The following is a 27837-nucleotide window of genomic DNA, read 5'->3' as shown; positions in this document are numbered from 1 at the left end:
GTCTTAGTGGAAGACAGTTACAAGATTAAGGTAGGAGGCAGTTAGTGTGTTGGACTGAAGTACTCAGTTGTTATAGTAACTATACTTGATCTGTGTGTGTGCTTTGGTGTTTGAGCGGGAAATAATATTGTTTGTCTCTGTGGGCCTTTGTGCGTGTACACATATGTGTCAATTTAATTATGTTGTGTGTGTCTATGGTCATTGGACAGGTCAACTGTAATCCTATAACTTCCCAAGACCCTAACAAACTCGACACTAAGGGTGCTTACATATCCCTGTATGATCCGAGCGCTTAATACCCTGACCTGCGCTATAAAGCACGTGTGAAACGCAAACGAACCCTGACAGAAATGAATCCTGGACCTGTGTGAGTAGTGGGTTCAAGATCCTGGACCTGTGTGAGTAGTGGGTTCAAGATCCTGGACCAGAGTACCGGGTAGTGACTCGGCAGTGCGACTTCTGTGGAACGTTTTGCCCGTTAGCTAGCTTCTGGCAAATCACATTCTGAAACGGTTGTTTCGGGTCTTGTGAAAGCAAAGCGTATTTTGTAGAATTCTCATAAACACTCAAGGAAACCTAACCAGGTAACCGAATTTCATATGTGAAAAATCCCCACTGTCTATCCTGTTTTCCCTCTCACTTTCTCCTCTCCTCTCTCTCTCCCTCCCTCCCGTCCTCTCTGCCTCCCTCCCCTTTCTACCTACCTCCCTCCCCTCTCTCTCAAATCAAATCACATTTGATTTGTCACATGAGCCGAATACAACAGGTGAGGACATTACCGTGAATTGCTTACTCACAAGACCTTAACCAACACCATGATCAGATGGTGCAACTGCGTACAGCTATGGATGAGGTGCTCCGCATCCCCCGCCGCCTTGAAACCACCCGAGAAGATTCACCTTCAAATAAAAGGAAAACCTTCTACCACAACTCGTCCCAGCGAGCCAGTCCCCCATCCTACCCAGCAGTACGCCTAGGTCAGCGATGTCCAACTGTCCCTCCCGGACAAGTATGACGGGACTCCATCCAAATGCCATGGCTTCCTACTCCAGTGTTCTCTCTATTTCGCCCATCAGACGGTAGCCTCCACCACCGAGAGGTCCAAGGTTGCCACGGTCATTTCCCTGCTGACCAGGGGCGCGTTGGAGTGGGCTACGGACGTCTGGGAGAGACGTCTGGGGAGAGATGTTATTCCATCCATATTCCGAAGAGGACTGCTCAAGGAGGTCCAGATGGAGTTGACGTGCCGGGATGACAACCTTTCTCTGGACGCACTCATCGTGAACGCCATCCGTCTGGACAACCTTCTTCGGAAGTGCCGCCCCCCCTTGTGGCCAGGAGGGGCACCGGCCCCAGCGGTGCGTCCCAACCTGAAGTCCACTGGGGCGGAGGGACGGTCATGTGATCATCCATCTCTCAAGATAGGCGTGAGTATTCCTTCATCATCGTTTTCCCCGCCAAACCCTTCCTGGTATCCATTTCACTGGTTGGCTGCTCCTTCCCCTTCCCGTGTCTCAGCAGCCTTGGTCCCATTTGTCCATAGATTTTGTTACGGATCTCCCTCCGTCTGATGGTTTTACTACTATTACGGTTGTTGTGGACAGATTCTCTCAATCCTGCTGTTTTTTCCTTCCCTCTGGTCTCCCTACCGCTCTCCAGTTCTTCCGGCCCTATGGCCTTCTGGAGGACATTGTCGCCAACAGTCTTGAAGGAGTTCCCACATATGCTGAGCACTTTCCTTCACACTCCGGTCCAACTCGTTCCAAATCATCTTAATTGGGTTGTGGTTATTGTGGAGGCCAGGTCATCTGATGCAGCACTCCATCACTCCTTCTTGGTCAAATAGCCCTTACACAGCCTGGAGGTGTTTTGGGTCATTTTGCTGTTGAAAAACAAATGATAATCCCACTATGCGCAAACCAGATGGGATGGCGTACCGCTGCAGAATGCTGTGGTAGCCATGCTGGTTAAGTATGCCGTGAATTCTAAATAAATCACAGACAGTGTCACCAGCAATGCACCTCCACACCATCACACCTCCTCCTCCGTGCTTCACGGTGGGAACCACACATGCGGCGAGCATCTGTTCACCTACTCTGCGTCTCACAAAGACACGGCGATTCAAACCAAAAATCTCACATTTGGACTCATCAGACCAAAGGACAGATTTCCACTGGTCTAATGTCCATTGCTCAGGTTTCTTCACCCAAGCAAGTCTCTTCTTCTTATTGCTGTCCTTTAGTAGTGGTGTCTTTGCAGCAATTTGACCATGAAGGTCTGATTCACACAGTCTTAAAGTAATGATGGACTGTCCTTTCTCTTTTCTTATTTGAGCTGTTCTTGCCATAAAAAGGACTTGGTCTTCTACAAAATATCTTATGAATACCACCCCTACCTTGTCACAACACAACTGATTGGCTCAAACATATTAAGAAGGAAAGAAATTCCACAAATTAACAAGGCACAGCTGTTAATTGAAATACATTTCAGGTGACACCTCATGAAGCTTGTTTCGAGAATGCCAAGAGTGTGCAAAACTGTCATCAAGGCAAAGGGTGGCTAATTTGAAGAATCTAAAATATAAAATCCATTTTGATTTGTTTAACACTCTTTTTGTTACTACATGATTTCATATGTGTTAATTCATAGTTTTGATGTCTTCACTATTATTCTACAATGTAGAAAATAGTATAAAGAAAAACAGTATAAATAGTATAAATAGTATAAAGAAAAACCCTTGAATGAGAAGGTGTGTCCAAACTTTTGACTGGTACTGTAGGTCCTGGATGTCAGGAAGATTGGCTCTAGTGATGTACTGGGCCGTACCCACTACCTTCTGTACTGCCTTATGTTCAGATACCGAGCAGCTCCCACTCAACCGAAGATGCTCCCCGTCACAATGCTCTCGATGGTCTTTTCAGTCTCCTGAGGGGGAAAAGGTGTTGTTGAGCCCTCTTCCCAACTGTCTTGGTGTATTTGGACAATGATAGTTTGTTGGTGATGTGGCCACCAATAGCCTGTCTATTATGACTGTTATGAATGTGTGTAGAAAGAGAGAGAGAGGGAAAGAGCGATGGAGAGAGGGACAGATAGAGGGACAGAGAGAGGGAGAGAGAGAGGGACAGAGAGGGACAGAGAGAGGGACAGAGAGAGGGAGAGAGAGAGGGACAGATAGAGGGACAGAGAGAGGGACAGAGAGAGGGACAGAGAGAGGGAGAGCAAGATGGATATTGGAGCAAGGGTGAGATAAAACTGGTTAAATGCAGCATGGAACCACACAAAACCATCCAGAACCTGCCTGAACCACCCAGAACCAGCCTAAACCATCCAGAACCTGCATAAACCACCCAGAACCTGCCTAAACCACCAAGAACCTACCCAAACCACCCAGAACCTGCCTAAACCACCAAGAACCTACCCAAACCACCCTGCGTCAGACTTCACTCAACAATTTTAAGCCTAAATGTGTTTCCTTACCAAAACAATACATATACATACGTATACATTTTACAAGGGCTTCTGATTCCAAGCAGAATCCCTGACAAAACCATTCCATGGCATCTCTCTTCCTCCAGGGTCTGTGTTTGTCTATGATGATGTCATTGTGAAAGTTCAGGTACACCTACATGGATATTTTTTAGGTGTAGGATACTTGGTGACCTGTGACATTGCCAAAATAAACCAAACAAAGCATGACTATCTAAGGTCATCCTGTGCTGAGGGAGCGGGCGGGACAGGGCGAGCGGGTGATTAAAGCTACTGTATGGCAACTTAGTCTTCTCTCTCTCTCTCTCTCTCAATTCAATTCAAGGGGCTTTATTGGCATGGGAAACATATGTTAACATTGCCAAAGCAAGTGAAGTAGATAATAAACAAAAAGTGAAATAAATATAAAAAATGTACAGTAAACATTACACTCACAGAAGTTCCAAAAGAATAAAGACATTTAAAGAGGAAACAAATCTCTCTCTGTCTCTATGACCATTTTTACTGATTGTGTGTCAGCACACATAGGAACACATAGACACGCCCCTGTCCCATTCTTCCCAGGTCCACCTACAGCTGTTGCACTTCACGTCGCCACTGGGCCGGCCTCAGTGTGTTTTAGAGGACAGGTGGCCAGCCTCGGTGTGTGTGTGTGTGTGTGTGTGTGTGTGTGTGTGTGTGTGTGTGTGTGTGTGTGTGTGTGTGTGTGTGTGTGTGTGTGTGTGTGTGTGTGTGTGTGTGTGTGTGTGTGACAAGATAAAACTTTGAAAATTTTCTCTCGTCATAACCCGGGCTTCTCAGCCCTGTTTCAATAATGGTAAACATTTATATTTGATTATTTGTATGTTTCTTTAGGCTGATTATGTACACGTGATGGGTTCTATAGCCTGTCTTTTCTATTCTGTTACGTTTTTCCTAATATATTATTCTGTTATTTAAGACTAAAGTTTCTTTAAACAGGTAATAGTCCGATTCCATTGTTCTTTTGAAGTTACTTCCTGAGTGAACTATTTAGGTTACTTCCTGAGTGAACTATTTAGGTTACTTCCTGAGTGAACTATTTAGGTTACTTCCTGAGTGAACTATTTAGGTTACTTCCTGAGTGAACTATTTAGGGTTTGAAGGGTTACTTCCTGGGTGAACTATTTAGGGTTTGAAGGGTTACTTCCTGAGTGAACTATTTAGGGTTTGAAGGGTTACTTCCTGAGTTAACTATTTAGGGTTTGAAGGGTTACTTCCTGAGTGAACTATTTAGGGTTTGAAGGGTTACTTCCTGAGTGAACTATTTAGGGTTTTATGGGTTACTTCCTGAGTGAACTATTTAGGGTTTGAAGGGTTACTTCCTGAGTGAACTATTTAGGGTTTTATGGGTTACTTCCTGAGTGAACTATTTAGCAGCCTACTGACAGATTATAGCTCAGTAATCCATGTTAAATTGTTAAACACACACAAAGAACACTGTTGTTTGATTGCTTATTGCTGCGCACACTGCATGCCAGTATTGGCTATGGCTTTGGATGGGAGTCTAGCGCAGGGAAGCCTGTGTGCGCCCCATGATGCTGTGTGTGTCAGGTAGTTTACAGAATATGGTCAAGTGACTGATCCCAGATCTGAACACTGTACAGTAGCCTGTGTGTGCCTGTGTGTGTGTGCCTGTGGGGGACTATGTGTGACAGTGTGTGACTGTGTGTGTGTGTGACTGTGCCTGTGTGTGTGCCAGTGTGTGTGTGTGTGTGTGTGCCAGTGTGTGCCAGTGTGTGTGTGTGCGTGTGTGTGCCTGTGCGCCTGTGTGTGTGTGTGACTATGTGTGACTGTGGGTGTGTGTGTGTGTGTGTGAAGGAGGGAGGGATGAAGGGCATGAAGGAGGGAGGGAGGGAGAGAGGGCATGAAGGAGGGAGGGAAGGAGAGAGGGCATGAAGGAGGGAGAGAAGGAGAGAGGGAGGGAGAGAGGGCATGAAGGAGGGAGGGAGGGAGGGAGGGAGGGAGGGAGGGAGGGAGGGAGGGAGGGAGGGCATGAAGGAGGGAGGGAGGGAGGGAGGGAGGGAGGGAGGGAGGGAGGGAGGGAGGGAGGGCATGAAAGAGGGAGGGAGAGAGGGAGAGAGAGAGGTTGGGAGGGAGGGAGAGAGGGCATGAAGGAGGGAAGGGTTGTCCCACTCGACCCTTATGTACAGGTATGAGTGTGTCATTTTGTGTGTGTGTGTGTGTGTGTGTGTGTGTGTGTGTGTGTGTGTGTGTGTGTGTGTGTGTGTGTGTGTGTGTGTGTGTGTGTGTGTGTGTGTGTGTGTGTGTGTGTGTGTCTGTCACCCATAGGGGATGAGGCAGAAGGAGGGACACAATAAAAGCTTTGTCAGCTGGGAGGATGGAGTGTAGGAAGGAACCGGCCAGAGAAAGACAGAAGAGAGAGAGAGTAAATGAGTGATATTGTATACAGTTTCCCTTTAACCCCCCCCCCCCCCCCCCCCATCCATCCATACACACCACACACTACAGGCCCTGGCACCTTATGCAGGCTCCCCATGCCCTACCCATAATCCCTACATGGTGTCTAATCAAATGTGGTGATTCCAAAACAACTTGTGCACACAGGCATGTGCATGCTGGTGCACACACACTTTTGATGTCCAGTAACCCATGTGTTTAACAGCTGAGGGCTTCTTCAAATACTACCATTCCCCCATGTTTGGAGAGAAAGAGAGCGATGGAGGAAGGGGAGAGAACGAGAAGAGAGAGAGAGACAGAAAGAAAAAAGAGAAGGATAAGGAGATGAAAAGAGAGAAGTCATAAAGAAGAAATGGACAGCAATATTCACCCAGATGGTCTCTCTTAGTTATAGCTCAGCTCTCCTCCTTTCATCTCATCCCTTCATCACAACGTTTTCCTCATGTTCCTCTTCTCCTCTCTATTAGTTTCTCTCTCTCATTTATTTCCACTCCTCTTTGTTTATCCTCCCTTTCTCTGTTTTAGTCCTTCTCTTTCTCCTGTCCGTAGAGACTTAGTAATATGTCTTTAACATGTAGTTGAGCCACAGAGATAATGCGCTGCTTTCTGCTGTGTGTTGTTCAGCTTCAACATGTCTTCTGTGTTGTCTCTACCTTTGTTCTGAAAACACATCTGTGGGTTAGATCGGACCTCCTAGAGCAGTAGCATGGACTGGGATTTGATCCCTATCCCCAGACAGATATATGGAGCATGGAATGATGACACACAAGCACACACCACACACGCATGCCCGCACACACACAGCCCAACAATGTGGCTGCTGAGGGCAGTTCTGTGTTCTGTATCCCTCGGCAACACACCAACACTAAAGCGTAACGAGATGAAACCCCTGAACCCGACTCGCCCTTTCACCTGGGTGGCTGTTTACATGTCTGAGGTGGGTGGGGGTAGAGGAGGAATAGTGACAGGGGAGGGGATATAGGGAGGTGTGAGAGGAGGAGGAGGCATGAAGAGTGTTAGGGGAGGGGATATAGGGAGGTGTGAGAGGAGGAGGAGGAGGCATGAAGAGCGTTAGGGGAGGGGATATAGGGAGGTGTGAGAGGAGGAGGAGGAGGCATAAAGAGCGTTAGGGGAGGGGATATAGGGAGGTGTGAGAGGAGGAGGAGGAGGCATGAAGAGTGTTAGGGGAGGGGATATAGGGAGGTGTGAGAGGAGGAGGAGGAGGCATGAAGAGTGTTAGGGGAGGGGATATAGGGAGGTGTGAGAGGAGGAGGAGGAGGCATGAAGAGTGTTAGGGGAGGGGATATAGGGAGGTGTGAGAGGAGGAGGAGGAGGCATGAAGAGTGTTAAGGGAGGGGGGTATAGGGAGGTGTGAGAGGAGGAGGAGGAGGCATGAAGAGTGTTAAGGGAGGGGGGTATAAGGATGTGTGAGAGGAGGAGGAGGAGGCATGAAGAGTGTTAGTAGGGGAGGGGGGTATAGGGAGGTGTGAGAGGAGGAGGAGGAGGCATGCAGTGTTAGTAGGGGAGGGGGTATAGGGAGGTGAGAGAGGAGGAGGAGGAGGAGGAGGAGGCAGTAAGAGTGTTAGGGGAGGGGGGTATAGGGACGTGTGAGAGGAGAAGGAAGAGTACTCCTGCCATTATGAAGAGTACTCTTGTCAGTAGTCCTTCAGGATATTCATTACTGTCCTTGTTTTACTCTACCTGAATTTCAAATGCTGTTGATCTCCATTTACATCAGATCATATCAAACTCACACATACCTCATTTATCTTTTGCCTGTGTGTGTGCGTGCTTGTGTGAGAAGTTGTCTGTAGAGGAGCAAATAGGGTGTTCGAGTCCGTAAAGGAAATGTCCTCAGACAGAGGAAGTGAGTTCTGAATAAGAGGAAGTGCCCTGGAGCGGCTGGTGATTTGTGTTTCCTCTGGAGAGGAGGAGAAGAAAGGACAGGAAAGGAGAAAGGAGATGAAGAGAGAAGAAAGGAGAGGAGAGGAGGAGAAAGGAGAGGAAAGGAGAGGAAGAGAGAAGAAAGGAGAGGAGATGAAGAGAAGAGGAGAGAAGAAAGGAGAGAAGAGGAGGAGAAAGGAGAAGAAAGGAGAGGAGGAGAGAAGAAAGGAGAGGAGAGGTGGAGGAGAGAGGAGGAGAGAAGAAAGGAGAGGAGAGAAGAAAGGAGAGGAGAGGTGGAGAGAGGAGGAGAGAAGAAAGGAGAGGAGAGGGAGAGGAGGAGAGAAGAAATGAGAGCAGAGGAGAAAGGAGAGGAGAGAGGAGATGAGAGGTGGAGGAGAGGAGAGGAGAAAGGAGAGGTGGAGAGAGGAGAGGTGGAGGAGAGGTAAGGAGAGGCAGAGGAGAGTAAGGAGGAGTGGGAGGAAGAGAAGGGAAGAGGGAGGAGAGGAAGGAGGAATGATAGAAGAGGGAGAATACGTGGTGGATGTGATTTTAACAAGGCTCTAATCATGTTTGCTGTGGTATTTCACTCGTTTGTGTGTGTGCACACACAGAGACTCAACACACACACACACCGTGTCCTTCTGTTGCTCTTACTGTTTGTTTCCATATCTATGTCTATTTTCCTCTCTGTTTAATTCCTCCCCTCTCCAACTGCTGTCCTTCTTGTCACACCCTAAGGCCACTTCTTTATATGTACCCTGCTTTTACATACTCATAGACACACCCACACTCAATCTAGATGGGGATTCATTGGCCTTTTACATACTCATAGATACACCCACACTCAATCTAGATGGGGATTCATTGGCCTTTTACATACTCATAGACACACCCACACTCAATCTAGATCGGGATTCGTTGGCCTTTGCTTTCATTATTGTCCAGAGCTGTGAATTAAACCTCACTCCAGTCAACAGTTGAACAATGCAGGGTGGTTGGATCAGACTAGCACTCATGGTCACAGTCACGGTCGTAGAGTGCCACTGTGTTGTGTGTGTGTGTGTGTCCCACTCCTGGCATGTCAAATACTCCCATAGACTGGTGGGAAATCGGCAGGCATGGAACATTCCTCCCACTGCAGTGTGTGTGTGTGTGTGTGTGTGTGTGTGTGTGTGTGTGTGTGTGTGTGTTTAGTTTCTGGGTCATATTCTCTGTAGATACAGTGTGTTTAATTTCTAGGAGGAAATTCTACGTAGATACAGGGTGTTTCGTTTCTGGGTCTATCTTCTATGTTGTCTAACCTCCTTCTCCTGTAGGACCCAGAGGCATTCTGTCAGTCATAGTCAGACCAGATGATTCCAGACGAGACACAGGTGACAATAGATACCTCACACACCTAACCTCACACACCTAACCTCACACAGCTACAATATACTGGTAGTAGAATGGTTGGTACATTAAGGCCTTTATAGTTTGGACCAGCAGCACTATAGAAAGCGCAGAAAGCTCTGGAGCAGCTGATGATTTGTGTTTCCTCTGGAGAGGAGAAGAAGAAAGGAGATGAGGAGAAGAAAGGAGAAGAGGAGAAGAAAGGAGAGGAGAAGAAGAAAGGAGAGGAGGAGAAGAAAGGAGAGGAGAAGAAGAAAGGAGAGGAGGAGAAGAAAGGAGAAGTGGAGAAGAAAGGAGAGGAGAAGAAGAAAGGAGAGGAGGAGAAGAAAGGAGAGGAGAAGAAGAAAGGAGAGGAGGAGAAGAAAGGAGAAGAGGAGAAGAAAGGAGGAGAAGAAAGGAGAGGAGAAGAAAGGAGAAGAGAGGAGAGGAGGAGAAGAAAGGAGAAGAAAGGAGAAGAAAGGAGAGGAGGAGAAGAAAGGAGAAGAGGAGAAGAAAGGAGGAGAAGAAAGGAGAGGAGGAGAAGAAAGGAGAAGAAAGTAGAGGAGGAGAAGAAAGGAGAAGAAAGGAGAAGAAAGGAGAGGAGGAGAAGAAAGGAGAAGAGGAGAAGAAAGGAGAGGAGGAGAAGAAAGGAGAAGAAAGGAGAGGAGGAGAAGAAAGGAGAGGAGGAGAAGAAAGGAGAGGAAGAGAAGAAAGGAGAGGAGGAGAAGAAAGGAGAAGAAAGAAGAAGAGAAGAAAGGAGAAGAGAAGAAAGGAGAGGAGGAGAAGAAAGGAGAAGAGAATAAAGGAGAGGAGGTTTATTTTCAAAAGAAGTTGTTAACTTAGGCATGCGCAGTCTTTCACTGCTTTTAATCTGTTGAAAAGAAAGGAGAACACCGTCACACTGGGAAGATGTCATATTATAAACTATTAAACTGTATGACAAATCTGTGTGTTTCTCCCCAGTCATCCCTGGATCTGATAGACACAGGGAAAGGCCTGAAGGTCCAAACAGCCACATCTGGTCAGCCTGGGGAGTGGGAGGCTGAGTGTGGCCACCACCCTACTGCCCCTTAAAGAAGGTAACACACACTCATTCTCACACACACAATCACTCACACACATTTGATTAGCCCATACTTTCCCTGATGCTTTTTTCTGTTCATCTCTCTATAGATTTCACTGTAACCGTAGTGACAGCTACTGGAGAGAGAAAGAGAGAGAAAGAGAGAGAGAGAGAGAGAGAGAGAAAGAATAATATGATACTCCGGGAGGAAATCAAGGAACACTAGAGCCAGGACAGGGAGACAGACTGACTTCCTCAATCAGGGAACTCTAATCACACACACACAGTAATTTTACTGTAAAATGACATAATTGCAGTACATGTATAGACCTCAGCTCCCAGTCATCGACAGGTGTCTCTGGTTCATCAAGATTCGAGACAAAAAAGTATTTAGTCAGCCACCAGTTGTGCAAGTTCTCCCACTTAAAAAGATGAGAGAGGCCTGTAATTTTCATCATAGGTACACTTCAACTATGACATACAAAATTGCCTCCAAAGTTGGGGGTCAGGGGTCATCACCCTTGACCCCTACGGTAACCTCTGCTCCCGGGACGGGGTCCCTGTGACATCCACTGTCCCGCTCACACAAGGTGAGATACTCAGAGCAATTCAAAACAAGACCACACACACACACACACACACACAGGACCACACAGTCTTGTACAGCTAACCTTGTGGGTGTAACCAATGTGAAATGGCTAGCTAGTTAGCGGTGGTTCGCGCTAATAACGTTTCAATCAGGGACGTCACTCGCTCTGAGACCTTGAAGTAGTGGTTCCCCTTGGTCTGCAAAGGGCCGCGGCAGGCTGATTGAGGTAGTATGTACATGTAGATATGGTTAAAGTGACTATGCATATATGCCTCTCTTTTAATCATTTTCTATCTTGCTTCAAAACAAATTGCATTGGCCACATACACATATTTAACAGATGTTATTGGTCCATACACATATTTAACAGATGTTATTGGTCCATACACATATTTAACAGATGTTATTGGTCCATACACATATTTAACAGATGTTATTGGTCCATACACATATTTAACATATGTTATTGGCCACATACACATATTTAACAGATGTTATTGGTCCATACACATATTTAACAGATGTTATTGGTCCATATTTAACAGATGTTATTGGTCCATACACATATTTAACAGATGTTATTGGTCCATACACATATTTAACAGATGTTATTGGTCCATACACATATTTAACAGATGTAATTGGCCACATACACATATTTAACAGATGTTATTGCGGGTGTAGCGAAATGCTTTGTGTTCCTAGCTCCAACAGTGCCAGTGATTCCATGTCTGTGTATATAGGGCACCTAGTATTGACATCTCCTAGTGATGGCATCTCCTAGTGATGGCATCTCCTAGTGATGGCACCTCCTAGTGATGGCATCTCCTAGTGATGGCATCTCCTAGTGATGGCACCTCCTAGTGATGGCATCTCCTAGTGATGGCATCTCCTAGTGATGGAACCTCCTAATGATGGCACCTCGTAGTGATGGCACCTCCTGGTGATGGCACCTCCTAGTGATGACATCTCCTAGTGATGGCACCTCCTAGTGATGGCACCTCCTAGTGATGGCATCTCCTAGTGATGGAACCTCCTAGTGATGGAACCTCCTAGTGATGGCACCTCCTAGTGATGGCATCTCCTAGTGATGGCACCTCCTAGTAATGGCACCTCCTAGTGATGGCACCTCCTAGTGATGGCATCTCCTAGTGATGGCACCTTCTAGTGATGGCACCTCCTAGTGATGGCACCTCCTAGTGATGGCATCTCCTAGTGATGGAAGCTCCTAGTGATGGCACCTCCTAGTGATGGCACCTCCTAGTGATGGCACCTCCAAGTGATGACATCTCCTAGTGATGGCACCTCCTAGTGATGGCACCTCCTAGTGATGGCATCTCCTAGTGATGGAACCTCCTAGTGATGGCACCTCCTAGTGATGGAACCTCCTAGTGATGGCACCTCCTAGTGATGGCACCTCCTAGTGATGGCACCTCCTAGTGATGGCATCTCCTAGTGATGGCACCTCCTAGTGATGGCACGTCCTAGTGATGGCATCTCCTAGTGATGGCATCTCCTAGTGATGGCATCTCCTAGTGATGGCACCTCCTAGTGATGGCACCTCCAAGTGATGACATCTCCTAGTGATGGCATCTCCTAGTGATGGCATCTCCTAGTGATGGCATCTCCTAGTGATGGCATCTCCTAGTGATGGCACCTCCTAGTGATGGCACCTCCAAGTGATGACATCTCCTAGTGATGGCACCTCCTAGTGATGGCACCTCCTAGTGATGGCATCTCCTAGTGATGGAACCTCCTAGTGATGGCACCTCCTAGTGATGGAACCTCCTAGTGATGGCACCTCCTAGTGATGGCACCTCCTAGTGATGGCACCTCCTAGTGATGGCATCTCTTAGTGATGGCACCTCCTAGTGATGGCACGTCCTAGTGATGGCACCTCCAAGTAATGGCATCTCCTAGTGATGGCATCTCCTAGTGATGGCATCTCCTAGTGATGGAACCTCCTAGTGATGGCACCTCGTAGTGATGGCACCTCCTGGTGATGGCACCTCCTAGTGATGACATCTCCTAGTGATGGCACCTCCTAGTGATGGCACCTCCTAGTGATGGCATCTCCTAGTGATGGAACCTAATAGTGATGGCACCTCCTAGTGATGGCATCTCCTAGTGATGGCACCTCCTAGTAATGGCACCTCCTAGTGATGGCACCTCCTAGTGATGGCATCTCCTAGTGATGGCACCTTCTAGTGATGGCACCTCCTAGTGATGGCACCTCCTAGTGATGGCATCTCCTAGTGATGGAAGCTCCTAGTGATGGCACCTCCTAGTGATGGCACCTCCTAGTGATGGCACCTCCAAGTGATGACATCTCCTAGTGATGGCACCTCCTAGTGATGGCACCTCCTAGTGATGGAACCTCCTAGTGATGGCACCTCCTAGTGATGGCACCTCCTAGTGATGGCACCTCCTAGTGATGGCATCTCCTAGTGATGGCACCTCCTAGTGATGGCACGTCCTAGTGATGGCACCTCCAAGTAATGGCATCTCCTAGTGATGGCATCTCCTAGTGATGGCATCTCCTAGTGATGGAACCTCCTAGTGATGGCACCTCGTAGTGATGGCACCTCCTGGTGATGGCACCTCCTAGTGATGACATCTCCTAGTGATGGCACCTCCTAGTGATGGCACCTCCTAGTGATGGCATCTCCTAGTGATGGAACCTCCTAGTGATGGCACCTCCTAGTGATGGCATCTCCTAGTGATGGCACCTCCTAGTGATGGCATCTCCTAGTGATGGCACCTTCTAGTGATGGCACCTCCTAGTGATGGCACCTCCTAGTGATGGCATCTCCTAGTGATGGAAGCTCCTAGTGATGGCACCTCCTAGTGATGGCACCTCCTAGTGATGGCACCTCCTAGTGATGGCACCTCCTAGTGATGGCATCTCCTAGTGATGGCACCTCCTAGTGATGACATCTCCTAGTGATGACATATCCTAGTGATGACATCTATTTCCTTCTCTCTTCTAGCTCCTAACATTCCTTTATCTTATCCCTCTTTACCTGTTCCCTTCTTAGGGTTTTTTGGAAGAACACATTTCTCTATTGTCACATTCTCTCATTTTTGTCCTACCGCCCTCCCCATTTATTTCTCTCTTTTCACACCTCAGGGTTTGGGGTTAAATGTGGAAGACACATTTTCAGTTGAGTGCATTCAGTTGTACAGCGGACTAGGTTTCCCCCTTTCCATTTCCTCTCCTCCCCACCTCTCTGTCTTGGTCTGGTCTGACCACTGTCCGTTAAAAGACGTCTTCCAGCGGTTATTTAACTTTTTACTGTTGAAAAAGTGATATCCCAAGTATAAATACAGTAAAGTACACACACTAAAGGGTCAAATAAATATGTTTTGAGCAAAATAGTGTATTTTTATACGCAACTGCAAACTTCACGGAGTTCGTCTGACGGGAATCCGTGATGTCATCGGTCCCCCCCCCCCCCCCCCCCCCCCCAGCTGTGCTTTGTAATGTCTTACCTGAACCACCAGGTGTCTTTTTGTTAAAGTTAATCAGGTGTTTGGGAGATTGAATTAACCCTTTAAATATTCACTGACCTGTCTGTTTTAACACTGTGGCTGGCTGACTCTAGTATTGACAAGGTGTTTTTTGATATATGTCCTGGAGGCCAAGGTATTGTCTCAGAGAGTCGTAGAGAAAAACAGATATGAAGAGGGCAGGGCAGAGGGCAAGAGGTAGAAAGAATTGGAAAGTTCATGGTAAGGACGGAGAAGGGACAGAGAGAGAGAGAGAAAGGGAGGCAGCGAGAGAGAGAGAGAGACACACACACACACACACACTTGTGGGTTTAGAAAGAGAGTGTGAAATTGGAAACACACACACACGCAGCTAATAATCCGTATTGTGCTTGCAGTGTTTTTCCAATAACAGAGATTATAAACTGTTAGGCTCTAATTTTTCAGAGTAAATAACTCAAGGACACTAGAGAAGCTGAACCAAGTTTAATTCTCCCCAAAGGGTGGACACAGCTGTATTCGGATAAAGACATGTTCCCACCACTACCAGTATATACAGTGGGGCAAAAAAGTATTTAGTCAGCCACCAATTGTGCAAGTTCTCCCACTTAAAAAGATGAGAGAGGCCTTTAATTTTCATCATAGGTACACTTCAACTATGACAGACAAAATGAGAAAAATAAATCCAGAAAATCACATTGTAGAATTTTTTATGAATTTATTTGCAAATTATGGTGGAAAATAAGTATTTGGTCAATAACAAAAGTTTATCTCAATACTTTGTTATATACCCTTTGTTGGCAATGACAGAGGTCAAACGTTTTCTGTAAGTCTTCACAAGGTTTTCACACACTGTTGCTGGTATTTTGGCCCATTCCTCCATGCAGATCTCCTCTAGAGCAGTGATGTTTTGGGGCTGTTGCTGGGCAACACGGACTTTCAACTCCCTCCAAAGATTTTCTATGGGGTTGAGATCTGGAGACTGGCTAGGCACTCCAGGACCTTGAAATGCTTCTTACGAAGCCACTTCTTCGTTGCCTGGGCGGTGTGTTTGGGATCATTGTCATGCTGAAAGACCCAGCAACGTTTCATCTTCAATGCCCTTGCTGATGGTAGGCTTTGTTACTTTGGTCCCAGCTCTCTGCAGGTCATTCACTAGGTCCCCCCGTGTGGTTCTGGGATTTTTGCTCACCGTTCTTGTGATCATTTTGACCCCACGGGGTGAGATCTTGCGTGGAGCCCCAGATCAAGGGAGATTATCAGTGGTCTTGTATGTCTTCCATTTCCTAATAATTGCTCCCACAGTTGATTTCTTCAAACCAAACTGATTACCGATTGCAGATTCAGTCTTCCCAACCTGGTGCAGGTCTACAATTTTGCTTCTGGTGTCCTTTGACAGCTCTTTGGTCCTGGCCATAGTGGAGTTTGGAGTGTGACTGTTTGAGGTTGTGAACAGGTGACTTTTATACTGATAACAAATTCAAACAGGTGCCATTAATACAGGTAACGAGTAGAGGACAGAGGAGCCTCTTAAAGAAGAAGTTACAGGTCTGTGAGAGCCAGAAATCTTGCTTGTCTGTAGGTGATCAAATACTTATTTTCCACCATAATTTGCAAATCAATTCATAAAAAATCCTACAAAGATATTTTCTCGATTTTTTCCCCCTCATTTTGTCTGTCATAGTTGAAGTGTACCTATGATGAAAATTACAGGCCTCTCTCATCTTTTTAAGTCGGAGAACTTGCACAATTGGTGGCTGACTAAATACTTTTTTGCCCCACTGCATACTCTACTTTAGACACTCCTCCTTCTCTCCAAACCTTACATTTTATGGTTTGACAGGAAGAGGGTAATAGGGTAATAAACCATAATTTCTCCCTTCAGGGGATCTGTCCTAACTTCAACCCCTCCTTCACCTAATCCACAGATGTCCATCCTCTTCCCCTATAGCAACCCTGTGACGTCCTCCCGTCCACCCGACCCATTCCACATCCACTCTGTCTTTCTACAGATAACCTTTAACCTCTGACATATAAACCAGTCTTTTCCTTTGAATACTATGTTTATGTGTATACCAATGATCAGAGTCTACCCAGAATCCAACAACACCATACAACTAAGTCATATCACAGGAGCAAAGCCTTCTTTTCCTACCCCTCTCTTCTATCCAAGTCTCTCTCTCCATGGAAAGCTCTCAATTGCATTCTCCCACATCCTCTCTCCTCGTCTCCTTCTCAAAACCCATTGGAGGAGAAGGTCAGAGGGGACGGACCTCTGGCTTTCTTATCCAGTGGGTTTTGAAAAGGAGATGAGGAGAGAGGACCGGAGGAGTATGCAACTGAGATTTTCTCGTCACAGTTCTCTCCCTCATATTCTTCTGTCCCAGCGTCTCTCCCTCCCTAACTTCTCCTGCCACCCCCCCCTTTTATTTCCTCCTCTTTACTAAAACTCTTCTTCTGTGTATCAGAGGCTGGATTTCAAATAGTATGGTTTTGATAAAAATAACCTCTATTTGAGTTTTTATTTTCTCCCACTGAGGCATAGCCACGTGAAGTAGGGGTGCTGAGGGTGCTGAAGTAGCACCCCTGAGAAATGAGAATAAAAATATATTCATAAAAACATACTCTGCTTTGCCAGAAAAGGTAGTTGTATAATTAAGAACAGTATCTTGCAGGATTCAATAGTTTGAGTTGTAAGAGTTGTTGCCCTGTCTCTTTCTCTGTGATGTCATTCTAATGGGATCCAATAAGAATACAACCCTGTCTCTTTCTCTGTGATGTCATTCTAATGGGATTCAGAAAGAACACAACCCTGTCTCTTTCTCTGTGATGTCATTCTAATGGAATCCAGAAAGAACACAACCCTGTCTCTTTCTCTGTGATGTCATTCTAATGGGATCCAATAAGAACACAACCCTGTCTCTTTCTCTGTGATGTCATTCTAATGGGATCCAGAAATAACACAACCCTGTCTCTTTCTCTGTGATGTCATTCTAATGGTATCCAGAAAGAACACAACCCTGTCTCTTTCTCTGTGATGTCATTCTAATGGGATCCAGAAATAACAACCCCGTTCTAAAACATTTACATCAAAAGATGCAAAGTTATGGACAAAAACACAAAATATTCACATCATTTTAAATATTTGTGTTGATCAAATAACATGGAGAACAACCACTTTTTGTGCAGTATTAATTTACCATCCTTACAAACCACTGTATTATACTGACTGTATTATACATAGGCTGGTCATCTAGGTTTGCACGGTGGATGCAACACCAGGGTTGTGGGTTCGATTCCCACAGGGGACCAGTATGAAACTGTTTGCACTCAGTACTGCAAGTTGCTCTGGATAAGAGTGTCTAATAACATGGAAAAGGAGTTCATAAACCATTTCAGTTTTCACAAAGTACTTCAAGAAACTGGAAAACATATCAAGCAAGAATTTTTATATTCCACAAGTATTATTAGATGAACTGTTTTGTACAGATAACTATCAGACTCAAGTTACAAATGATGGTAAACACTCAAATACATTTAGTTAAAACATTTCCACAAAAGTAGTGCACTGGGCCTTTACTAGTCCTGTGTTAGCGGACTGATATACTCTTCAGCGCGGGCAATTATTTTGTTGCAGCACCCCCAAACTACTTCCCGCAGCTATGCTCTGATGTGTTGTGTTCTGTGGTTCTGAGAGAGGCTACAGTAACATTCCCGTCAAGGTGTTTTCAGAGGATAGAAGTAGGCATACGAAGAAAAAAAAAGCATTGGGGGGTGGGAACTAAATACCTCTGGTTTTTAAACCGCTGTAATTCTACCAACAAAGAGAAGGGGGTCCGAGACTGTTTTAGCTGAACTGAAATGCGTTTTTAATCAAATACATTCGTTTTGGATTTTAAACCCGCGTGCTTTTTTTTCATGCATTGAGTAAACTTTCTGAGGGGCGGGTTTATTTTTTTTTACCCCAATCTGTCTATTCGCGTCAAGCAGGCGTCACCACCCCATTTTTGGGGAGTTGGTGCGCTCCTTACCTCAAACTCAACTGGATGGAAATCCGTGGACACCAAAAGTCCCGAGTTATTTCTGGAGCTTTGTACTGGGTTGAAGGAGGATAAGAAAGCGGGGGGTTACTTTTCACCAATTGTCATGATAATTGTTGTACATAGAGAAATAAGGAAAAATCCTGCTGTTATTTTCGCTGGATGGAACTCAGTAAAAAGGTTAGTAAAAGTAGCCTCCTCTCAAAACTTCACTGGCTTGGAGGAATCTTAAGCGGCGCCAACATGTATGCGCAAGTGTGCATGTGGAACTTGCACATTTGTGGTCTCATGTCCTACAATAGTGTTTTGTGCAACATTTCCTACTTTTGGTTTTGTAGCCTTTTGTGACTTGTGGGGAAATGATACAGGTATTTGTTTGTCAGCTGATTTGATTTAATGGTAGTAAATTGGCAAGGGTAGGCTACTTGACCATTTGCGTCACTCTTGCTCTGTTGTAACCATCAATTCTATAATTGCCACAGATAAGAACCGATCTTGCTACCCTACGTTTTAGGTGGAAATTGACTTCATTACCTACGATCAAAGTTGAAAAGTCTATCTTGACGTGTGGGTGCTGCTTACAACGTTGACATCACCTCAGCCAAGTCTCATAGACAAGACGTAGCATAGTAAACGTAAATCCGGGATGCTGAAACTAGTATGATATGCTTACATAAGACAGAAGGTTATTTAAAGGGACATTTAAAAAATAATTTAAATGTTATGTTAATCATCTCCAGTACCACTCCAACATTAACGTATGTAAAAATGGCAGGTTGCTATGTTTTGTAGTAAAAAAAGATACGTTTTACCGATGACATTGGTTAAAATCACAATGCACACCAATTATCAGGAGGTGTTGCCTCCTAATTGTCTATTTATTGGTGGATGTCATTGGAAACATTTATCTTTCTTTTTTAATACAACACAAACTTGCCATTTTCTAATTTAATACAAATAAAAAACATATATCACATTTACATAAGTATTCAGACCCTTTACTCACTACTTTGTTGAAGCACCTTTGGCAGCGATTACATCCTCGAGTCTTCTTGGGTATGACGCTACAAGCTTGGCACACCTGTATTTGGGGAGTTTCTTCCATTTTTCCCTGTAGCTCCTCTCAAGCTCTGCCAGGTTGAATGGGGAGCGTCGATGCACAGCTATTTTCAGGTCTCAAGTGATGTTCGATCGGGTTTAAGTCCGGACTCTGGCTGGGGCATTGAGACTTGTCATGAAGCCGCTCCTGCTTGGTCTTAGCTGTGTGATTAGGGTCGTTGTCCTGTTGGAAGGTGAACCTTGACCCCAGTCTGAGGTCCTGAGAGCTCTGGAGCACTTTTTCATCAATGATTTCTCTGATGCATATTTTATGGTGACATTTTGTGACGTTTTTGTTCGTTTCGGACTTCGTTACGTTTTTTTTCCGGCTGTTCAGACACACACACCTTTTTTCATGGAGGCACACCAAAATTGGTAGCTGATGTCTATGCCCATTTGTCAGTGATTCGTCAACAGTAGGAACTCTTATTTTAATAACATATGGGGGTGAAAGGGTGTTGCACATGTCACCATTAATATCCACACTGAGGAGAGTTAATTTCAAGTCCCTCTTAATTCACCTGCACATTAATTTCTTTGCTGTTCTGTTTCCATACAATCCATTATGTACAATTACACTAAATATTATTTGAATAATGCATGTTTTTAAATCCCTGCTGTCTTTTAAAATGACATTCAGGAGCTAAAGGTTTTCAATAGTTGTTTTTAATTAATACAAAAATATATACATTGGAATATATTGGAATGGTATATCAATATAATATGGGGAAACTGGCCCCCAGGTGCCAGTTTCCCCTAGTAGGGGATGGAGCGAGTTGCCCCCAACACACTCATCCAACATATTACTACTTTACTCTAAAGTGATCTACATTTTTCTCTCTAAACAAGGGGATTATTTAAGATTTAAAAAAATGATATATATATATATATATATATATCTGGCAACATCTTGTGGTTTTAATGTGAATTACAGGGAGGGGGCTAGTTGCCCCCTAGTACCCTAACGGTGCTCCTATGAACGGTCTAAAAATGAATTTAACCTTAAGATGCTTTTGGGGAAACTGGGCTTAGTTCAGTTGACAGAGAGACAACGTGATTTCACATGACAAGACATAACTGCCTGCGGTCATAGAAGGTAGAACTGAAGTAAGCCAAAGGAAGTCTGTCTGTCTTTCATCGGCTCTGCTCTGGGACTCTGTTATTTATTCAGACAGGGGCTTTGATTTAAGATGGCAAGATTAGCCACACTACTTTATTTGTTTTATAAAAGAGAGAGAGGACATTTAATTGAAAGCAGCAGCATTTGTCAGCTGACATGGCAATGTTACTCACGGATACTTAACGTAAACTCACTTCCCTCCTTCCTCCCATCCTACCTTAGTCTATAGTAGACGTATGCTTCCCATCCTACCTTAGTCTATAGTAGACGTATGCCTCCCATCCTACCTTAGTCTATAGTAGACGTATGCCTCCCATCCTACCTTAGTCTATAGTAGACGTATGCCTCCCACCCTACCTTAGTCTATAGTAGACGTATGCCTCCCATCCTACCTTAGTCTATAGTAGACATATGCTTCCCATCCTACCTTAGTCTATAGTAGACGTATGCCCCCCATCCTACCTTAGTCTATAGTAGACGTATGCCCCCCATCCTACCTTAGTCTATAGTAGACGTATGCTTCCCATCCTACCTTAGTCTATAGTAGACGTATGCCCCCCATCCTACCTTAGTCTATAGTAGACGTATGCTTCCCATCCTACCTTAGTCTATAGTAGACGTATGCTTCCCATCCTACCTTAGTCTATAGTAGACGTATGCCTCCCATCCTACCTTAGTCTATAGTAGACGTATGCCTCCCATCCAAAATTGTTCAGAAGTTTTGGTACATATTTTATGACGACGTTTTGACGTTTTGTGACATTTTTGTTAGTTTTGGACTTGTTTTTTCCCCCGGCTGTTCGGGCGCACACATTTTTTTCAGGAAGCCAAAGTTGGTAGCTGAAGTCTATGTCCCTTTGTCAGTGATTGGTCAACAGTAGGGATTATTCAATAAAGCAAGAGATTACTTGTTTTCATGCACATTTTTTCATTGAGAAATACTGCACCAAAAATCTTTGTAAAATTACACCAATAAGATCTCTTCAGCAAACATGTCAAAATTGATGACAGATCTCTTGAGTTATGGAAGATATTTATTCTGACTATTTTGAAGAAGTGTATACTGGCTATGGCATCTCAAAATGGACAAACAGTACTATTGCCCCCCCCCCCCCCTATTTGTTTTCAAGCGACGGTCTCTTTGGCAAATCACAGGAGTGGAATGTAGTAGCTGAACAGAGGCTATCGATTTAGATCAACCAGAATAAACTGGTACCAGACTTCTTCTTCACTGGCATCTGTATGATCAAAGTGTGCGGTTATCGTTGTAGCTGGGGGATAGCTGTAAAAAAATGAAATGTCCTGTAGCCCAGATTGTGTGTTTGTGTTGTCTAGGGGGGAGGGGGGGAAATTAGAAAGTAGTTTAAACAAATAAGGGCAACAGTTGTATAACACTGGCAGACTGTTGAAAGTCAGGGAATTAAGAGTTTAAGAAAAGGCTGCTGTTACACACACAAGACGTTTATTCTTTCAGTGAAATACTGAACCGTTCCGTATTTTATCTAACGGGTGGCATCCATCAGTCTAAATATTCCTGTTACATTGCACAACCTTCAATGTTATGTCATAATTACGTAAAATTCTGGCAAATTAGTTCGCAACGAGCCAGGCGGCCCAAACTGTTGCATATACCCTGACTCTGCGTGCAATGAACGCAAGACAAGTGACCCAATTTCACCTGGTTAATATTGCCTGCTAACCTGGATTTCTTTTAGCTAAATATGCAGGTTTAACAATATATACTTGTGTATTGATTTTAAGAAAGGCATCGATGTTTATGGTTAGGTACAGTTGGAGCAACGACAGTCCTTTTTCGCGAATGCGCACCGCATCGATTATATGCAACGCAGGACACGCTAGATAAACTAGTAATATCATCAACCATGTGTAGTTAACTCGTGATTATGATTAAGTTTAATGCTAGCTAGCAACTTACCTTGGCTGCTTTACTGCATTCGCGTAACAGGCAGCCTCCTCGTGAGGCAGGTGATTAGAGCGTTGGACTAGTTAACTGTAAGGTTGTAAGATAGAATCCCCGAGCTGACAAGGTAAAAATCTGTTGTTCTGCCCCTGAACAGGCAGTTAACCCACCGTTCCTAGGCTGTCATTGAAAATAAGAATGTGTTCTTAACTGACAAAATGACCGATTTCCGATTGTTATGAAAACTTGAAATCGGCCCTAAATAATCGGCCATTCCGATGAATCGGTCGACCTCTAATCTCTGGTATCAGTAACAGACCGCTGGATGGAACAGTTTTGTCGTTGTTTTTCTCCAGAGTTGAGTCGTTTGCCAGGGATCCCTAACCTGCAACCTCAATGCTAGAAACATCAGACTAGTTTAATACAGATTAGAACTCAATGCTAGAAACATCAGACTAGTTTAATACAGATTAGACCTCAATCCTCAATGCTATAAAAATCAGACTAGTTTAATCCTGACTGAGCAGTGCAGCAGATGAACAGGCCTGACTGTGTGGTTGACTGAGCAGTGCAGCAGATGTACAGGCCTGACTGTGTGGTTGACTGAGCAGTGCAGCAGATGTACAGGCCTGACTGTGTGGTTGACTGAGCAGTGCAGCAGATGAACAGGCCTGACTGTGTGGTTGACTGAGCAGTGCAGCAGATGTACAGACCCGACCGTATGGTTGACTGAGCAGTGCAGCAGATGAACAGGCCTGACTGTGTGGTTGACTGAGCAGTGCAGCAGATGTACAGACCTGACTGTGTGGTTGACTGAGCAGTGCAGCAGATGTACAGACCCGACCGTATGGTTGACTGAGAAGTGCAGCAGATGTACAGGCCTGACTGTGTGGTTGACTGAGCAGTGCAGCAGATGAACAGGCCTGACTGTGTGGTTGACTGAGCAGTGCAGCAGATGTACAGGCCTGACTGTGTGGTTGACTGAGCAGTGCAGCAGATGAACAGGCCTGACTGTGTGGTTGACTGAGCAGTGCAGCAGATGTACAGACCTGACTGTGTGGTTGACTGAGCAGTGCAGCAGATGAACAGGCCTGACTGTGTGGTTGACTGAGCAGTGCAGCAGATGAACAGGCCTGACTGTGTGGTTGACTGAGCAGTGCAGCAGATGTACAGACCCGACCGTATGGTTGACTGAGCAGTGCAGCAGATGAACAGGCCTGACTGTGTGGTTGACTGAGCAGTGCAGCAGATGTACAGACCTGACTGTGTGGTTGACTGAGCAGTGCAGCAGATGTACAGACCCGACCGTATGGTTGACTGAGCAGTGCAGCAGATGTACAGACCCGACTGTGTGGTTGACTGAGCAGTGCAGCAGATGAACAGGCCTGACTGTGTGGTTGACTGAGCAGTGCAGCAGATGTATAGGATAGAGGTTGTAATACAGACAACTGGGAGGACTGACTGCCTTGTCTGTTTGAATTGCATCTCATTTAGTTTGTTATATCTGACTGTGTTTTCTCACCAGGTTACGCTTTGAGTCTGGGTAAATCCTGCTTCTTGCGCTCAACCATCCAGAGGAGGCCAGCCGTATGAACAGCATGCTGCCTCTGAAGAGCCCTGTCTCACCCCTGGGCTACAGCACAGGTAACATACACGCCCCTACCCTCTTTCACCTCTGACCTCCCTTTGACCCCAATCCTTGCTTCTTCTTTGTTCACTCCCCTCCCTCCCCCATAGATCCCATCAGCCCATAGTCCCTCAAATGTCATATGACTTCCTCTCTTCCACTGTGTGTGAGGATACAGTTACAGGTGGAACCCATCCTGACAGTTGTGTGTGTGATTGAGACGTGTTCATGCGTGACGAAGGCATTCTTGCGTCCCTAATATATGCGATATCTTCATAGAGGGGTCTCTGAAGAGCCGCAGGGTTAGAAACACAGAAGGGATGCTTTATTGTAGGGTGTAAAACTGTCTGTTACCCCCCACAAACCTAAAACACACTTCTCTAGACCAAGGCTGGTGGAATGTTCTTCAGAACTGGCGATCACTGTCGTCATGGTGATGCAGCTGTGTTCCGCTGATCAATCACCACGGTTACAATCAATCAAATGTATTTATAAAGCCCTTCTTACATCAGCTGATATCTCAAAGTGCTGTACAGAAACCCATCCTAAAACCCCAAACAGCAAGCAATGCAGGTGTAGAAGCACGGTGGCTAGGAAAAACTCCCTAGAAAGGCCAGAACCTAGGAAGAAACCTAGCGAGGAACCAGGCTCTGAGGGGTGGCCAGTCCTCTTCTGGCTGTGCCAGGTGGAGATTATAAGAGATGATGACCAAGATGTTCATAGCTGACCAGCAGGGTCAAATAATAATCACATTGGTTGTCGTGGGTGCAACAGGTCAGCACCTCAGGAGTAAATGTCAGTTGGCTTTTCATAGCCGATCATTCATGGTATCTCTACCGCCCCTTCAGTCTCTAGAGAGTTGAAAACAGCAGGTCTGGGACAGGTAGCACGTCCGGTGAACAGGTCAGGGTTGCATAGCCGCAGGCAGAACAGTTGAAACTGGAGCAGCAGCACGGCCAGGTGGACTGGGGACAGCAAGGAGTCATCAGGCCAGGTAGTCCTGAGGCATGGTCCTAGGGCTCAGATCATCCAAGAGAAAGAGAGGGAGAGATTTAGAGAGAGCATTTGATCACGGTATGTGTGTGATTCTGGCGTATATCAGTACTGTTCGCTTGCTGTCTCTGCAGTTAGGCAACGGGAATGTACACACACAAACATACATCTGTATAGGGATCTCTCTCACACATGCGCACACACACACAAACACACAATCAGATATAACACAAACTAAATGAGATGTTTCTGAGATCTTGGTGAGAGTGTGGTTGTCTTATGGTTATTTTTCACACAAATCAAATTGTATTAGTCACATGCGCTGAATACAACATTGCGTTGTAGACATTACAGTGAAATGCTTACTTACATTAACCAACAATGCAGTTTAAAAAAATATGAAATAAGAATAAGAAATGAAAGGAACAAGGAAGTAAAAAGCAGAAGTAAAATAAAAAATGGCGAGACTATATACAGGGGGTACCGGTCAATGTGGAGGCTATATACAGGGGGTACCGGTCAATGTGGAGGCTATATACAGGGGGTACCGGTCAATGTGGAGGCTATATACAGGGGGTACCGGTCAATGTGGAGGCTATATACAGGGGGGTACCGGTCAATGTGGAGGCTATATACAGGGGGTACCGGTCAATGTGGAGGCTATATACAGGGGGTACCGGTCAATGTGGAGGCTATATACAGGGGGGGGGGGTACCGGTCAATGTGGAGGCTATATACAGGGGGTACCGGTCAATGTGGAGGCTATATACAGGGGGGTACCGGTCAATGTGGAGGCTATATACAGGGGGTACCGGTCAATGTGGAGGCTATATACAGGGGGTACCGGTCAATGTGGAGGCTATATACAGGGGGTACCGGTCAATGTGGAGGCTATATACAGGGGGGTACCGGTCAATGTGGAGGCTATATACAGGGGGTACCGGTCAATGTGGAGGCTGTATACAGGGGGTACCGGTCAATGTGGAGGCTATATACAGGGGGGTACCGGTCAATGTGGAGGCTATATACAGGGGGTACCGGTCAATGTGGAGGCTATATACAGGGGGTACCGGTCAATGTGGAGGCTATATACAGGGGGTACCGGTCAATGTGGAGGCTATATACAGGGGGTACCGGTCAATGTGGAGGCTATATACAGGGGGTACCGGTCAATGTGGAGGCTATATACAGGGGGGTACCGGTCAATGTGGAGGCTATATACAGGGGGGTACCGGTCAATGTGGAGGCTATATACAGGGGGGTACCGGTCAATGTGGAGGCTATATACAGGGGGGTACCGGTCAATGTTGAGGCTATATACAGGGGGGTACCGGTCAATGTGGAGGCTATATACAGGGGGGTACCGGTCAATGTGGAGACTATATACAGGGGGTACCGGTCAATGTGGAGGCTATATACAGGGGGGTACCGGTCAATGTGGAGGCTATATACAGGGGGTACCGGTCAATGTTGAGGCTATATACAGGGGGGTACCGGTCAATGTAGGTCTTCGATTTTATTTCCAATGATTTGCAGGTTAGCTAGTAGAACGGAAGGCAGTGTTTTTTTTTCTCTTGATCGCCTACGAATTCTCAGAAGGCAGCCCTACTTCCGTCCTCTTTTTCTCCATCTTCACGCAAATTACGGGGATTTGGGTCTGTTCCCGGGAAAGTCGTTTGGCCTCGTCGGACTGATTAAAGGGAAAATAATCTTCTGCCAGTGACACATCCACATCATTACTGGAATGGTGCAGGATAGCCAGCTAGCACATACAATTCTGAGAACCATATGTTTCTTAGGTGGGATTTTCAGTACTTCAGCATAACGTTTTCTGCTTGTTTCCTCATGGTTCTATTTAAAGTCTTGTTCTCAGAACAATTAGAAAACTTTACATAAAAACATAAGAAAACAACATTAGTAACATTCCAAAAATGCTCTAATAATGTTATTTAAAAAACATATACATTTTGTTCTCAGCGACAACAATTGTCTATCCTCTATCTTGTTTAGTGTGTTCAGGTGGGTTGGTCGCGGCCACTGATTGGCCACACCGGATCTTAATGAGTGTTTACTTCGAAATGGGGTTTCGTTTGAATAGACTAAAATGAACAGCTACATATGAGTAAAAAAAAAAAAAAACATGTCATGCTAGCTCCATCCTGGTGGCACACAGTGGACTAATTCCATGGATAGAGAACAGAAGAGCATAGGTTCGAATCTCACTGTCGCCGTGTCACAGTAAATAAAGAAATGTGTTATTATGATTAACACCTATGCAAATTAATTTCCATTTGGCCTGTCTGCCTGGAATTCAGACCAGTTAACCAGCTAGCAGTGTTATTAAAGATAGTATTGAAACATTCAGTAAACGTTTTAAGGAAGTTATTCAAATCAAATCAAATGTATATATTTATATAGCCCTTCGTACATCAGCTGATATCTCAAAGTGCTGTACAGAAACCCAGCCTAAATCCCCAAACAGCAAGCAATGCAGGTTTGATTTGATTTGATTTAAGGAAGTTATTAAAAAACCTGCAATCAAACGTAGAATTTACATTCTCAGAACGTTAATAAAACCTCCCAGGAAAACTTTCAGGCAACCCTAGTAAAAACGTTCTCCGAACCTCCCTGCAACATCCCTCGTTCTAATATTTATTTACATATTTCTTAATTCCGTTCTTTTACTTTTGGATGTGTGTATTGTTGTGAATTGTTAGATA

The 27837-nt window shown here is 45.2% G+C and overlaps 1 protein-coding gene across 1 annotated transcript in view; it reads left to right on the top strand.

Moving 5' to 3' along the window:
* The first annotated feature begins 844 nt into the window (after window positions 1–844).
* The window catches only part of LOC110489570 (pleckstrin homology-like domain family B member 2), a 65837-nt gene continuing 38844 nt past the window's right edge, over window positions 845–27837 (top strand). The window contains 6 exon segments of the mRNA XM_036943685.2: window positions 845–967; window positions 1077–1427; window positions 10141–10223; window positions 10739–10830; window positions 24023–24058; window positions 24061–24141. Of these exon segments, the coding sequence (XP_036799580.2) occupies window positions 845–967; window positions 1077–1427; window positions 10141–10223; window positions 10739–10830; window positions 24023–24058; window positions 24061–24141 (766 nt within the window).

This window comes from Oncorhynchus mykiss, chromosome 15 (assembly GCF_057628025.1).
Source record: "Oncorhynchus mykiss isolate SJ-2025 chromosome 15, ASM5762802v1, whole genome shotgun sequence".
NCBI lineage: Eukaryota > Metazoa > Chordata > Actinopteri > Salmoniformes > Salmonidae > Oncorhynchus > Oncorhynchus mykiss.
This window is presented reverse-complemented; position numbering and strand designations above follow the sequence as displayed.